Here is a 15,794-nt window from a genome sequence, read left to right on the forward strand (position 1 = left end):
CGATTTACAGCCTAACTTCGGAAGCACTTATGGTTTAGCAGACTGATTAATGCCCCAATCAACGCAATTTGATAATGTCAAATGAGATGGAATATTAACTGTTTGCACATGGAGCTAATCAGCTTTACAGATGATACTTACATTATCAGCGCTGGTATCTTCATGTTGGTTTTCCGGTTCTGTAGCTTTGTTCGAGGATGAACCAAATTTACTGGAAACAAGTTTGAGTAAGCCTCGTTTCTCATATGCTTGGTCAGGATGGTCTTCTGCTTTGACGACTGGAAAAGGCTTCGAACCACTCAAAGGCTCGGTTGGTGTGTTGTCTGATGCATCTCTGTCATCCATGGCAGCTGTTGTCAGTTTGTTTAGATGATCTTCTTGCAAACTCAGTGAAGTAGGTCTCTCATTATCGCTGATCATTCCTGTCGGTGTAGAGGCTTCTGTGTCGTAGGCTGTAGCATGCGATTGAGCGATAGCAATCGTTTCTGGTCTTTTATTTGCTGAAATGGCCGACCCAGACCTTTCCTGGAGAATATCTGTCTCACCTGAGGGTGAGACGAAACCCGAAGAGGTTGCAGTGGCCGATTCATCATGTTTCTTTCGTTTGTGTGGGGAAAATAACGAACTTACTGAAAGTGTGCGCCAGCGGGTAGGATTAAAAACACTAGAGCTCTTGGTTTTGCTGCTTGAACGGGATTCATTAAGCGTATGTGTTGTGGAATGTCCAGACAAGGTGGCTGACTTTTTGGCGATCGACCAACGTGATGGGCGGTTCAAAGAATTCGAGGCAGTTGACAGTTCCTCAGTACTTCCTGAAAGCATTCGTCTTCTGAGCGACGATGGCGATCCTTCGGCATCCAATCTGCTTTTTTCTGATCCCTTACTTGGTTTCCTCTTGACACAACGCAACATGACTGCGGGTATGACTGTCTTGGTGGATAAGTACTCTACTTTTTATGGGGCAAGGTTTTGAATTATTTCCTTGGCTTTGTCAGTGTTTTCAGTGATTGGTGCGATGGTACAAGCAAGCCGAAAAATAAAACATAGATTGGCAGAACTGAACAAATGACAGAGCATAAGTGAAGTACGTCCGTTACTGAAAAGCTCCTTGTAAATCTTGCTGAGTGAACAGGCACTGAGGATTCAACGTTTTCGGGGACGTTATTGAGGTGAATGTTCACAAATGACAGAAAAATATCTGATCGATATTCACCGGGAAATATTTTGGCGTTAGTATGCCAGGCCACCTTTCATGCACACAATGTTTTGCTGAACAGCTGAACACGCCTCTAAATTTTATGTAGCATGCATGCGCCATGCTGTAACCATGCACATCATTGATTGGTGGATTGAATGTGGCTGGCCATCTCTGTTTATCTGCTCGAAGGCCAATCAGCTGTCGAACTGATGTAGTGGGCTGAGCAAGCAGTAGCGGTCTGGAAATTCGATCTTCGGTCTGTTATTTCCACTGTGGTCTAGTCTGTGCGCAGGTGCGCGTGTTTTGTAGGCTTCTGTACTCTATGGTTACTCGTGGGCGACAGCTCTCATACGGACTCACGGTACACACGAAGGGAAACNATATATATATATAAACGCAAGTAATGAGGTATTCCAACAAATAAAAAGCTAACGAGATTATGAGAAACTAATGTCAGGTAAGCTTATCCACACAGTAGACTGATGACGGAGCCAGAGGACTAGTTGTCTGTTTTCAGCCTTGTACTATTCGAAGTTTTCTACAAACATGCTTAGAACATCAGCTTGCCGCATCGTTACGTGTTAGTGTACTACATAGCGGTATTAGGGTTGGCCAAGTGATCAGTCAGGATAGGGATGCATTTCTAGATTTAAATCTTAGTTATTTCCTAACGTTTGCCATATGGCACACATGGCACCCGTGAATGCAGGAAAACAGCACTGCGTAGATGCTATATCCTCCCAGGAAATCATCACCAGTGCACATTTTACGGGTTTGCAAACTGTTGCGTTTAGTAACTGCAGGCTAAGTCGTTCAGCCACGAGTGGTTAATCGTCAGTGTAAATAACTCGCAAATTGTGGACAATTTCAGTTAAGGTTGCTTCATAATTTACCTCCCTGTATTGGCCTCACTTACAAGACCTATGAATATTTATTTTCTCGAGAAGGAAAAATAAATACAGATATTGCACTTCGCAGTACTATGGGTTCCAAACTCAACAAGCCGCTCTGAAGATAGCTGAAATTTGAAGGAAAATGCATGGTGATGATAGTACTTCATACGTTAAAACCCTAACCAGTCCCTGGTAGCAACCAAACCACTTTTACTCCGTCGTATTTATCCGTCGTATTTTGGTAACTGTTGAAGTCCTGTTGTCCTCAGTAGTTTTCCTACTCCAACAGAGGAGTTTGGATGGGTACAAGATTGCAGCATATATGGGTTCGTCAAATATAAGAACTTTCAACCAACACGGGCTTATAAGACGTTCAAGTGAAATTAAATCACCTCTCTTTTTGCCATGAAAGGGCGTTGGAAAACATCACGCTGTTTCAAGCTAAAGTGCTGGGCATATACAATTCGAATTGAGAATTTAGATGATTCCACGCAGATCACACAACATTTATGCATCAGTCCGATCGACTCAGGAGGCAGGTCACATTCACAATATATTCTTACTGCTTACGGTTTGTCAGCGGGGTCATTTGCCATTTAGGCTTCTACACAGCATGCGTGAAATATTGCCGTTGTCGTTCATCGTTCGTACAGTAACTGAGCGCGTACATGTCATACTTTATTGGATCGAACAGGCTACACACAGCATGGGCTGATATAAGCTGAAATTATTCTAGAAAATCTCGGGGAATGATTGTAGCCTGTAGTGCGATTCAGCTGGTTGATCAGCTAGAGTCTGTTCAAATGCTATTATGTTGGGAACGGCCATTTGAGTTCTATCTTACCACCAATCTAGTTTGTCCTCCTAGCTCAATCAACATCCCTATGTACGTACTTGGGTGGAAGTGGATAGTATGAAACACCTATATCTTCTGGAGTGAGGATAGTCGCCTTGATGTTTTTGTATGTAAACACTGTCATTCTACGTTTGTAGTGTCAGATGTGGCAAGCCCAATTATCGGATTGTAGGATTTGGTTAAAGTTTTGATAAAATTACAGAAAGGCAGATGTCAAGTATTGAGCATTTTGGCACACCACAAAGTTCTTTAATGGCCCTGAAATAACAAATTTCCCCCTTACATTCACTGCGCTGGATGATAAAAACCAGCTGTATGTGAATTATTCCAGGCAAACCATATACGCACGTAATTACTTGCCAAATCTGTCGCACATTTTGAAGTTTGGCAGAATATGTTCCCGGATCCCATGATGGAAGATGCAAAATGTGCAGATGTATAGCTTCATCGGCCATGGTCCGCTGTATTGACAGAGTAACCCCACACTCCACATGGAGCTGTGCTGAACTTGTGCATCTGGTCAAAGACCTCTTGAATACTGCATTCACATTCCAGCATGAATGCCCCCCTGCTGGGTGAGGGAGTCGAAAGGATCTATGATGTACCTTGCCGAGGGCTACCACGGGTGTGTTGGTTGTGCGAATTATGGCTTCGGCTGTGGTGTTGGTTAATCGAGGAAAACAGGAGTGGTTTGTTTCCATGACCGAATACTTGGGACAGCCCAGGAACGCCACTGGAAGTCAAATCACCCAGTTTAGTAGATGCGTGTTTCTTTCCATGCACATTTAATGAAAGTATCCTAATTTTCAGACCCCTATGTGTTCAAACCAGAGGGCTGAATACTAAGCTTCTCTTGGTGATTTTCAAAGTGCAAATATGAAATACTTATGAACAGTTTATAAGTGCAGGCTGATGGAGTTGATTGACGATGGGCAGCTCCCAATCTTCACCATAAAAAAATCTAGAATGTTTGCCTGAAACTGGCCTAGAAACTTGCCTGAGAACATCACAACGAGAGATTAAGCTGGGTCACAGGTGAGTCTCTCGAAAAATCAAATCAGTTTGCAAATGAGTGTATATTCGCTAATTTCGTGCAATTTGGTTTCAAGTAGAACATAACGTTGACGGAAACCCGGGGACTGCGCCTACATGATGAGCACCCCCCCCCCCAAAATAAAGGGCGATGTGCACTGCTAATGATCCTCAATAATGGTGAAACAACTCTGTAGTGCTTCTCAGCAAGGGCTGGCGTGATTTACTGGATTAAATCTATACCAAACCTCCCACATCTTCACGTACTTTGAGACGTTTCTTCACTGCTGTATTATGAGTAGCTGCAATCAGGGTATCTCTGATAATAACATGAAAGCGTGTGAACAAGCGCTCTGTGCGGGGTTTCCGGTGTTCTAGAATTTAGAGGAAACTCAGAGGTGATAGATCTAGGATTTTGGATGTTCTGTAAGGGATTGGCAGACAAAGGGTGCATTTTTTCTCGCTTTTCTGTAACCCAAGGAAATTAGGCTATGTGCAGCATATATAATGAATTTCAGTTGTGTGCCATAAAACACTTTGGAAAAAGTAATGCCAAGGATACAGTAACTCATGTGCTACACGTCTGTTGATGTAAACTCGTTTGGTTTCAGGATCGATAGTCCGTTTATCTGCTCCTCGGGGATCGCTCGTTAGATCACGAAAAACTGTTTGGAACGTCAAATAAGGCAAACATCTACCTGATGTTGGGTTTCGGATGTTCGCTCTGAGCACCATTTCATTGCGGCCTGATGAGCGCAAACAAAACACCCAATGACTGTTGAATGAACCAGACATAAAAAACGCTACGGTTAATGAATTATCTGCGCCAACGGCAAAATGTATTAACAATTCTGCATCCAAGTGGCGCTCGGGATTGTGCACCCTAACGCTCGTAGATAAGCGTCAGTGGATTTTGACAACGATGCTTTAGGGTCACTTCCCAGAAATTAGACGAAAAATGGACTGAAGTTATGTTCATATCATTATCGTGCATAAGCCGAGCAATTTATTTATGTAAGCTGCGTTACCCTTTAAACCGGAGGTACACCTCATGTCGATCCATTGGTATTGGGTATTTTGTCTGGGATTCAATAAACAATGGAAAGACTACAGCGTCAAACGCGATCATATTGAGATTTCTGTTGTGTTTTCTCGCGCGTCGGGTATTTTGTTCATTTTCACACTACTCTTTTGAACGGTCGTCCTTCTGTTCTGGTCTAATTATCGTGATTATCCCGGTGAGTTCACACCAAAGAGAATCACTGAACGGAGTTTCGCACACTACTCTTTTGAACGGTCGTCCTTCTGTTCTGGTCTAATTATCGTGATTATCCCGGTGAGTTCACACCAAAGAGAATCACTGTACTGGAGTTTCGCTCTTAATAGAGCTCACACATCCGAAGCCCATGCTGGGATTTGAACTCCAGACATCTGACGTGCGAGGCGAGCGCATTACCACTAATCCGCCAACACAGGATGGACGCATTCGAACAGGCGAACGTGTCCACGCTTGAGCGATAAGGCTGGTGTGCCCGACTCATCGAATGACGACCCAGTAACTCTTCTAGTTGCGACGATCGACTGACCTGGCAGTCAGGTAGCGTCACAGGTAGCGTCCGATATTCGAACATGGCAGGACTTTTGAATATGCACTGCTGATGAGCTCTATTAAGAGCGAAACTTCAGTTCAGTGCTTCCCTTCGGTGTGGACTCACCAGAACAGGAGGACGACCGTTTAAACGACAGTGGTGTGAAAATTGAACAAAATACCTATCCTGCAAAACCTCACAACTGAAACCAAAAAGATTTCCGGTGGGTTAACTGGCAATCGATCGTCACAACCAGGATAGTTACTGGGTCGTCATTCGATGAGTCGGACACACCAATCACATCGCTCAAGCGTGAACACGTTCGCCTGTTCAGGCGTGAAAATTCGGATGCGCCAAAAGTGAGCTGGTGGAGTAGTGGCAACTCGCTCGCCTCGCATATTGAGATCGCTGGCTGCCACTCCAGTCAAACCAAAATGAGACCTACAGGACCAGAAGTACTTGTTCTCCGTTAGTTGGCTCATTTCTTCAAGCTTTCTGGTTAAGAACATGCTACACTGATATAAAGGATTTGTTTTTGTCTACCACAGCTACCAGGTGATAAAATAATAACCGGGTGAATATGTGTGTTTGGAGGCCACTTTATCCCTTAATTTTGTGAAAAAACGTTAGTTGCCCCAGTTGTAAGTTAACTCTATTGTCTTCGTATCAAGCTTTGTACGTGGGAAACTTTACGTTTTCCAAATGTTTGTCGTCAGCTATTTTGCTACATACATGTTGTCTCTGCAAGGTAATAAAAAAAGGGATGAGATAAAGATTAGTCGATTTGCAGCCTAAAATCTCAACCGACGGAAACTTACGGACTATACTGCGATAATCTGGATGATTGATTTTCTCTCCACCTTTTAATAATTCACATAGTTCAGTGGGTCACAGCGTTATTTGATATCCCGTGCACGGTTCAGTAGGCCTCAAAAATAAATGAATTTGGAATGTGGACCGTTTATTGTGCTACATCTGGTGGTGGACTGTAGCAACTTGAATTAGATAGCGAGGCGTTTATGAAACTTGCTGAATCTGAAAGTCTCGAAGCCAGATGCCATTCACTTTTACTATCGTTTCCGGGCTTGAGGAACAAAGAGGCTGACGGTAAATCGAGAATGCGTGTGCCTGGTGAGCCCCGAGGAAGGCTAAACTGGTCGTGGGCTATCAAAGAGTTTTAAGCAACCTTGTGAGTAGTTTCCCTTATGAAAAAACATGACACCTGTGTCAACTATGGACAAAAGATGTCCATATTTTGGTTATTAGTGACAAAGTGTAGTTTGTATTAGTGGCAAATATGCTTCGCCTCCCTGATCCATCAGGTACTTCCTTGGATAGAAACTTCCCAACTGGGGGATTGTGAAGAAATTGAGGAAAACGTCTAAGTTGGTTTTGTGTAAGTTGCATTTATTCCGGGGAACTCATTAATAAAGTAACGCCTGTTTGTAATGCAGCCGTCCGCCGTAAGGGAACACATGAAGTTGCTCGCTCGTTCCACGAAGAGAATATTATCTAGTGACCCGTGGTAATCTTGAGAAATAAAATAAACGCAATCACACATCGAATTTGGGAACACGGAATGATGCATTGTTGTTTGAATGAAGTAAATAACAACAATTAGATAACAGTTAATTTCGCGCGATTGTTTCCATATTGAACAATGAGAATGTATCTGGGATACTGGTTGACTCTGCGCACTAATGCAATACATGTCATTCACCGATTACACGCACGAAAATATCCGCCAATGCATTTTCACCTGGAAACCGAAAGTAAACTCACAAATAATCTGTGTTTGTCGCAGTGGCTCGAAAGAAAGTACTCTTTAGGTGTTGTAATCTCGATCGTGCTCGTTTTGATTGCCTCTAATCCAAGTCCGCATTTCTCTGCACCTACTGCAAGTTTGTTCTTGAATTGGTATTTCCTATCGGTATGTCCACGAGCAACCTTAGTGAAACTGGCGCATGTGGAATTCAGTTCAATTTCCGCCTAAGCGAAGTCAAAATATGGTGACTTGAGGTTTGCGTTGCAGCTATTTCCTTAGTATCCGAGTGAAGCCGCTGCGTGTGTCACAAGCATTTAGATATCAACTTTTACAGAAGGCAAGATGGAGCAGTACTGAGAGGCTGAAGGATTAATTTATATTCGCATCATGTTTTGCCGTAGGGAGCTGGAAGATAATGGATCACCAGAGAAGCCGAGCGTGACCATGGTTATCTGGGGTTATTTAACCAAGTCTCAAGTAACTTTCCACCAGGTGAATAAGGCTGAAATTGTACCCCCAGCTGGTCAAATGCATATTAGTTTAAAAGATTTCAGCATTTTTAATAACCCACTGATTAGTGGTAACAAACCGCTGAAATGGCACATACAGCTTGAATTTTCTATTATATTTTACGGTTGGTAAGTTGACCCAAAGGCCAAATATTCCAAAAAGATACTAACCAATAGGCTGACTATTGCCCCAGTGCAGCTTTGGAACTTTCGATGAGTTAGTTTATAACCGGTGTGATAGCGAAATGAAAAATGTTTGGCTAGCCGTCAAGACAGAAATATATTTAGGGGTGTTACTTAATACCACGTTACTATCGTTGTGTGGCACAAACGGAGGGTGCGCGATATTTTCACACATGGACAAGTGATTTTTAAGCAGTATTTGTGATTAGTCATGAATTTAGGTTCAAAGGACTTAGGAGAGCTTACGTGATATACGGGATAACACACTTTGAGTATGATTATGGAGCTTGGGGAATCGAGTTATCACGAGTTTACCCCATACGGCTAATGATTGACGAATTGTTATCTTATGAGAGTTTTCTTGGTTTTCCTGGTTTAACCAAAACATCACTCGACATTCACGCGGACAAGCTTAACGTTTACTCTACTTCATGTCTGTAGTATGTATGAGCACCAATGGCAGGCAAGTCACCCCTAATAATTTGTCAGTCCAAGAAGCTTTGTTCAGCTGTGTGGCGGACCGGCTTGACAGAAAATATAGTCCATCCAAGTTAGTTCAAAGCCAGGTTAAGAGGACCCCATGTCCGATGCAACCGGGGCCGATAGTCTGAATGCGTATCCGTTTCAAGACCTTAAAGGAAAAGATATGCCTAAATTAAAAATTGGAGCATGGAACATTCCCTCGCTTCGTGGTGGTCGATATGGTTAACCTGTTTCATTGAACCTCATGAGATATAATAGTAACTTATATAGTCTGGTATGCCAATTTCTTTACAGTACCACTGAAATGCCTGGATACAGTACCAAATAGGTGTTGGTTTCAAACATTTTACATATGCTACCTTACGATTTCCATCAAACTTAGGTTGTTTTACGTATGGTGTCCATTAAATGATTCCAAGGGCCTAAATATTGTGCTTCATACTCAGCGCCCACTGGAAGACTGTAAGTGTCAGTTGTTTACGGAGTTCACCGTGTGTGTCGACTGATCGATTTACATGTGCATCTGCTGTATGCAGCTTTCTAATTACAAAAACAGCAACAAAACCTGTGTCTGATATCAAGGACCCTAAATTACATTTTACTACATATGGCCTAAAACAAGTTGCCCAATGACTTAGGCCTGGACAATCGGCCTGGCCCACTTTATTTACTGGTCGGTCTTACGTACTTTGCATGAGTGGCCTAAAACTTTATTTCTGCGGAATGCCCGTTTTTTCTCCGACTGAAGAACCAATCAAATTTAATGATCCACCAGTGGCATAGGTACAAAATTGCGGGCTGCCTCTTCAATTTTTTCCAAGAAGATTATTGTCTAGAATCCATCATACAAGCGACAAAATGAATCGTCAACCGAGAATAAGATTACTCGGTGGACACACTAACGCACGACTCTCTGTGGAACGGCAGAATCCAAACATTGGACTCGCGGCACGCTTTAAAAAATCCCAGGTTGTCTCTTCTTCATACGTAAGCAGTTCAGTTCCAAAGGTGGTTTGTGCTGTTTTCCTGGAAACACGTTTAACACAACTCCTTCAGCTCGTCTCAGGTTGTTTAGATTTACCTCACATTATTGTTAGTTCCTTGCCAAACTAGCCGAAACAACGTGTCCCCCAGCGGAATGAATATTTATGGGAACAATCTACAGCACAATTTTCAATAAGTTTTCCTGAAAATATCGCCAAATAATTATGGAAGACGTTTATATTTCTGCCCGTCTTTTGAGCATAGACTAGCTTGTCTTACAAGGCAAAATCTACACTGAGAACTCTGTTTTCGTTCATTTCCACTGTACCTGGTTTAGGTGGATTATAATTAGCCCCGTTTTATTTCAAAACCGAATGAAAGTACATTTAGCGGGATTAAACAAACATCTCACTTTTACTGGCACCATAAGTGCAGGTGATGCAACGGACACTGGCATTTTGACGAATCCTTAATACATTTCCGGTTGCTCCAAGAACTGCAAATCGTCATTGTTTCAACCAGATTACAACCGTCAGTTCACGTCATCCGGTGCAGGCCTGCTACCAACAGCGAAACATTGTTGATCCTGATTGTGTCGGCACGTAAAATAAACGTCAGCTAACAGTGGATTTAATAGTGTTAATGCAAATCCTTGGATGACACTTTCTTCAGCTACGTCAATCTTAATATGATTTTGAACCAATTGCTTTGCAAAGTCAGTACGTCGGCTTCGAAGGACAATATAATTTACCCCAACGGAAAGCCGTTTGATTCTACTATAAACCCTGGTACGACGTAAGTCTGCAGCGCCAACTGATGTCCGCCGTTTTTATACATCGCTGCAGAATATAGTAAGGTGTAAATACTTGCTATTGATTTTGGCATACGCGTGTCTAGGATGATTTGTTGCTTGGGCTTCTTTCATCAAGAACATATCAGAATTAGTGCAGAACAGCTAGCAGTAACATTTAGCACTTTTATGTTGAAAAAATAAGGCCGGTCAGAAACAGCTTGTCTTACATTTACAAAATAAGTTGAAGATAGAGAAAAGGTCATTGGAGTATTATAAGATTTTCCGCAAGAACTGCACTTTATCACAAACGTTTGTTGCTCCTTAGCTGATTTCGTCTGATGACCAGGCAGAGATGAATGACATTATATACTTTAGGTCGAGATGACGTTCTTTACAGATCGTTCGGTTTTCTGGACGGCAAAAGCACTCCTTGGTATTGAATATTAATTAAATGAAGATGACATTTTTCCTTTCAGGTGATTTTACTCACGTTCACGTAGACCTTACTCTATTCTTGAACTGTGGGGGCGGAATGCTAATAGCTACTTGATCAACTCCTCACATCTACGCTGACCATAAAAAGACAAATCCATTCGCAAATCTGCATAACGAATGAGCACAAAGGATAAACGTGACCACTCTACCGAGGGAGTAACTGATAGAATGGAAAGATGGGAGTTGAGATCAAGTACTGAACCGGACGATCCGTTCTATTAGAAAGTCGGATACAGACTGAACGCGTTTACGCTGGGTTGAGGTTGTTCTGGGAATTCGAGTAAGTTCTCGAGGAAGAAACGATACAGGCTCACTTTCGAGAGAAATAAATATATGGGTGCAAATGTGACAAGTTTTGTTTGGTTCATATAGTAAATAACCGGACGGGATAATGTGGGCGGCTGAAGAATGTTTAAAGATTTGTAACATGTGAACAAGTGCGTATGATCATACGTATGGGTCTTATCCTACATGGTTTCGGTCCGTGCAAATAAAATTTTATCCATCCGATCTATGTTGTTGGGGAAAATGTAGAAAATCCTTTTGGAGGACAGATTCCGAAGCCGACCTCATGTTTGGTGAACGGTATTTTTTATACGCATGAAGTTTTTTAACACCTGCATGAAACTGCAAATGAGATCAATTTTCCTACATGTTAAAACAAATCGTGATTTGTATGTAGAACTTGTATCGTCAGGTAGCCCCGTTGTATTCAGATATCACCGCTGGCTAATAAACTACCATCTGTCTGCCACCTACGGTCTATTGGCGGAGCTGAATAGATTAGTATAACCTGGTACGACTAGTCTAAGCAGTTCGGCCTACATCAGTCATGCCGGCCGTGTGATCCTTACACGTATGGTGGAGGGTTGCAAACTGTTACAGTCGTCGGCAACAAACAGGAAAGCTGTTCTAGCTACATCCATATCTGGAATGGAATGATCAGTAGCGAGTTAAACAACTTCGCCTAGCTGAGCATCTGTGCGGGTTTGCACACTACTTGAGAGTTTAATCCTGAGCCGAGATTTAGTTTATTCACTTGACCGTATCAAAGTGAGCTGGACAATCACCGTGCGTCATGGATACTGCTTAATGTGAAAAATAAAACACCTTCTTTAAATGCCATATACATGTAAATAGTACGAAGACTGAGGCTCGGTGATTTGAAAGACCCCGAGTGCGAGGATTTGTTATGTTAGCACTACCGTAATGAGTAATATTTACTACATATTGTGTACCAGTTTAAGATTCTTGTTGGTTTGAAGATGTAGCAGAAGTTTAGAGATCACTGCGACTATCCTTCGTGATCTGTATTTATTATGTCCCGTTGAATGAGATAGGTAAGTGGAAACTTTTTTCCTTCTCACGAGTGAACCTGGGAAGTCGAAATGGTCTGTTTATTGTACAACCCAAGAAGAAAACGGAACACACTGGGCTGTTTGGGGGGCGATCGAATGGTATGTCAATTGTGCCTGTCAGAGGATCTTTCCTGTCTGAGTAATGGTATAAAACAAAATATAAAGAGTCAAACGTCTACCTGCGAGAATTCGAAAGGTGTTTCTGACCTATTTTTGAAGAAACACATTTAGTTGCGTCTGAATAATGACATTGGGTGTTTTTGAGTTCAGCTCTATTAGGTTAACAGAAGTTTTGGCTTAGAAGGCCACATAAATTAGGATGATTTGGCAGTGAGGCTATTTGTTGCTTTATTCTTTGGCAACTCCTTGGAAAAATCGCTGTTCTGTGACATTTTACGGTCCCCTGTCAGCTCCTGACAATGAAAAGTATAGGCAAAGGAATTTTTGTGCGATCATCGTCTATTCAGTTTTATTGTGATCCTCCATTTTCAGAGATTTTTCTGTTATTTTCCAGAAAGGACTATATGATGTTCTTGTGAGCTCGTTGAATTTTTTGAACAGCTCTATTGGTTCAACTGTTCCACTTCACTTCAAAAGATTGATTGTGTTATGCGGAAATGTTATCACTAATACATAATGTATATATATATATCGGGATTTAGTACGTCATTGACAAGTTTAAAATTACCTGAGGATACCGGAGTCCGGATTGTAAGGTTTACTTAGTTTCATAGTCTATTTATTTATGAGTGATGATTTTTATACAGTTAATTTTTTAATCTTCTGGTCGCCGTTTATTACTAACCTCTCGCAATGATTCTTCAGGTTAGGTTAATTTGGTTTGAAATTCCTTTTAGGTGGGTCTGAGTGACGGTTCTTCCATCTCACCGATAAAAGATGAGTGTTGCACCTATATATGGACATAATTAGAGTCACCTTGACCAAGCGAGTGCCTTGGCACGGAATTCAAACATTGATGTTAGTATTAGAGCACGTAAAGTAAACTTTGGGCTACGATTGACCTCATACTTTGAAATATCACATTTACCATGGAAGTAAAATAATCAAACCTTCGTGAGGATCCTCAGAAAACACTTGGTGGGATAATAAATGAACTAAGTTTATGTTGGCGAATGATTAATCAGATCACACCTAAATACCTCGTTCCCGATATTGGTAAAGTGAATTAGTACTATACGTGTGATGAATATTATATCTCCATTACTTCTATCTGAGTGCTTTTCAGTTAGAAGCCACGAACAGTAATTCAATGCACACAGATCATTGAAATCTTGATTGTCTCGAGTATTTGTGATAGAAGACATATTTTATACGTCTAAACTTTAATTTGCCATGAACAGTAACGGATTTTTACAGTGGATGAATTGGGCACTGTTGCACATAAAAACCCCCTGATCATATAATCATGAATACCTATCGACGAATCTCTGTAACCACTTCAAAATAGAGGGTTCCGGAAAGTTCCAGCCAGTTGAGTTAACCAATTAGTTGACATCAGGACCAAAGAATCCCGAAATATCCTCCAAACCACTTACTTTGAAAATTGGCAGGACGAAATCGCAGTCCGTCAACATATATCAAAGTAAACCAACGTACGTGTGAGTGCTAATCGCACTTTGCTAATAAATAAAGCGATGAAGTTTTTAAAATGTTTTACGTCAACATTAGACACTCACAGTATTGGCAAATTTGACTATACTGTACAATAAATTTATCACAATAGTCGAGTGTATTTTATGCAAACTGGAATGTAGTTTGACTGAATGTTTATATTCCGACGACTAATTATGTATATATGTTGCGAGACAATTGATTATCTTTAATATATGTATATATAGCCCATGTTTTCTTGCCGTGGAACTGACCAATCTACTGTTATTCCTAATTCTCCCGCGTGACGTTCTGTTTTGCATGTTTGCACACAGGTATATACTGAATTGAAAAGGATTCCGTGGGACAGCAACCTAATTCTTCAAAATTCTCCCCCGAAAAGCAAAGCGTGACACCATGTAATGAAGTTCATTGATTATTAGTTCCTTACGGAACGTCGGAAAGCTAGGACGAACTTCCTCCAAGGTAGTGCCACTCTCCAGTTTAGTTGACTTTGTTGGATGTCTGCTGATGCTTCACCACGCACAAAGATGTTCGTGGTTCGGGCTTGTGAAAGCGAACGCGATTAGCACGAAGTTTAAGCTTGTCTTTGTTAACGATAAAGGACTTTCGGGTATGTACGCTTTTGCGCAATGAACTTTAAATATATGAGGTACCTCCAAATTCAAGCCATTGTTTGGACAAATAGGTTACTGAAATTTGGCATCCACAGCTTAAAGACAGCCATATAAAAATCCAGTAATTGAAAATATGTTGATTTTCCAAGTGAAAGAACCACTAGTTGAGGCACTCTCATGGTTTTGGAGAGTCAGAATCTTGGGTAGTGTAAAATATTGTTAAGTATGTGGGATTCATGACATTTCGCCAGAATTAAGCTGCGGTGAATTCTTACAGGCTATCGGAAGTGTACCGGGAGTGATGTCTCGAAGGTTAGAAAGCTACGTTTGAAGTGATACCATGTAATTCTTGGTAAGGTAATTTTTTCATAGGAATTGAACGGTTTCCGGGGAAATCAAGACCAGCTTTGTGTGTGAGCCCCACCAATCGCGTGTGAGCTTTGTTCTTAATGTCTGCTCGTTAGAGCGTAGATGACCTACGAACACTTCTGGTAAAGAAAATATATAGACAAGTACAAATTGTCAATGAGGTGATTTGTGCTGCAGTGGCTAAAGATGATACAACAATGCATGATGTCATAGGTTAGGTGTCTACAGTCATGAAACATACTAATTACGTATGACGTATTCTCCAAATGTCAGTATAGCAAGCACTCAGCAATGAAGACTTGGGACAAGTCAGGTAGCCTCACACGCGTTAACTGAAAACAAACCAGAATATCTGGGACAAGGAGCGGAAGTAATATGTTGATGAAGGAGGACAACAACAAGCCACGGTCTTAGGGTTTGCACCGTATATCTGAACCCGGGTTATCGCTTGAGACTTAGGTAGTCTGAATAACCCGAAGGGAGAAGGGTTACCCGCGATATGTCTTAGTTACCCTCTAATAGCGGCGATCCCTATGAATACATCCAATGACCTTGGGAGACTGTTTTTTTGCATGCATATTTTTCAAAAATGTGATCATCCATCATTTATACGTCCTAATGTTTGCGTATAATACACTATTGCCACTTGCGCATGATGGGTAAGAGATACTTAGTTATCACCGCGAAACTTCTGACTCTTCATTGAAATATCAGTCAACGATGTGATGGAAAAGTTTGTTGTTTTGCAGTTAAAATAAGGCGATGTAAAAAGATGTCAGGGTTATGGTGAAGATCAATTTTTAGGAAGTATTATAGACGGTGAGTTATTGTTAAAAAGGCAATAGAGAACCTTACGAAACGGTATCCTTGTTAATATTTCGAGGGATGGATCAGAGGTGCCACAGAAGATAAGTGAGGAGGTACTGGCGAAAAAAAGTTTGCAAGTAGCCCCTATTTTGGTGTTTCTAACATTGATATTACAGTAGGAGTAAATCCAGCCACTGATGTTTCATGGAAGATTAGTTATCCAGTAACAGA

General features: G+C 41.4%; 2 protein-coding genes across 2 annotated transcripts in view; both read right to left on the reverse strand.

Moving 5' to 3' along the window:
* The window catches only part of T265_14770 (hypothetical protein), a gene marked incomplete at both ends in the record, with an annotated part of 121,095 nt that extends 119,842 nt beyond the window's left edge, over window positions 1-1,253 (reverse strand). Inside the window, one exon of the mRNA XM_009175154.1 lies at window positions 142-1,253. Coding sequence (XP_009173418.1) covers window positions 142-912 — 771 coding nt within the window. The remainder of the gene's footprint in view (window positions 1-141) is intronic.
* Window positions 1,254-6,234: 4,981 nt separating this feature from the next.
* T265_09143 (hypothetical protein) overlaps window positions 6,235-15,794 on the reverse strand; it is a gene marked incomplete at both ends in the record, with an annotated part of 178,442 nt that continues 168,882 nt past the window's right edge. Inside the window, 2 exons of the mRNA XM_009175145.1 lie at window positions 6,235-6,309; window positions 12,212-12,273. Coding sequence (XP_009173409.1) covers window positions 6,235-6,309; window positions 12,212-12,273 — 137 coding nt within the window. The remainder of the gene's footprint in view (window positions 6,310-12,211; window positions 12,274-15,794) is intronic.

The sequence above is a fragment of the Opisthorchis viverrini genome (genome assembly GCF_000715545.1).
Source record: "Opisthorchis viverrini unplaced genomic scaffold opera_v5_258, whole genome shotgun sequence".
Lineage (NCBI taxonomy): Eukaryota > Metazoa > Platyhelminthes > Trematoda > Opisthorchiida > Opisthorchiidae > Opisthorchis > Opisthorchis viverrini.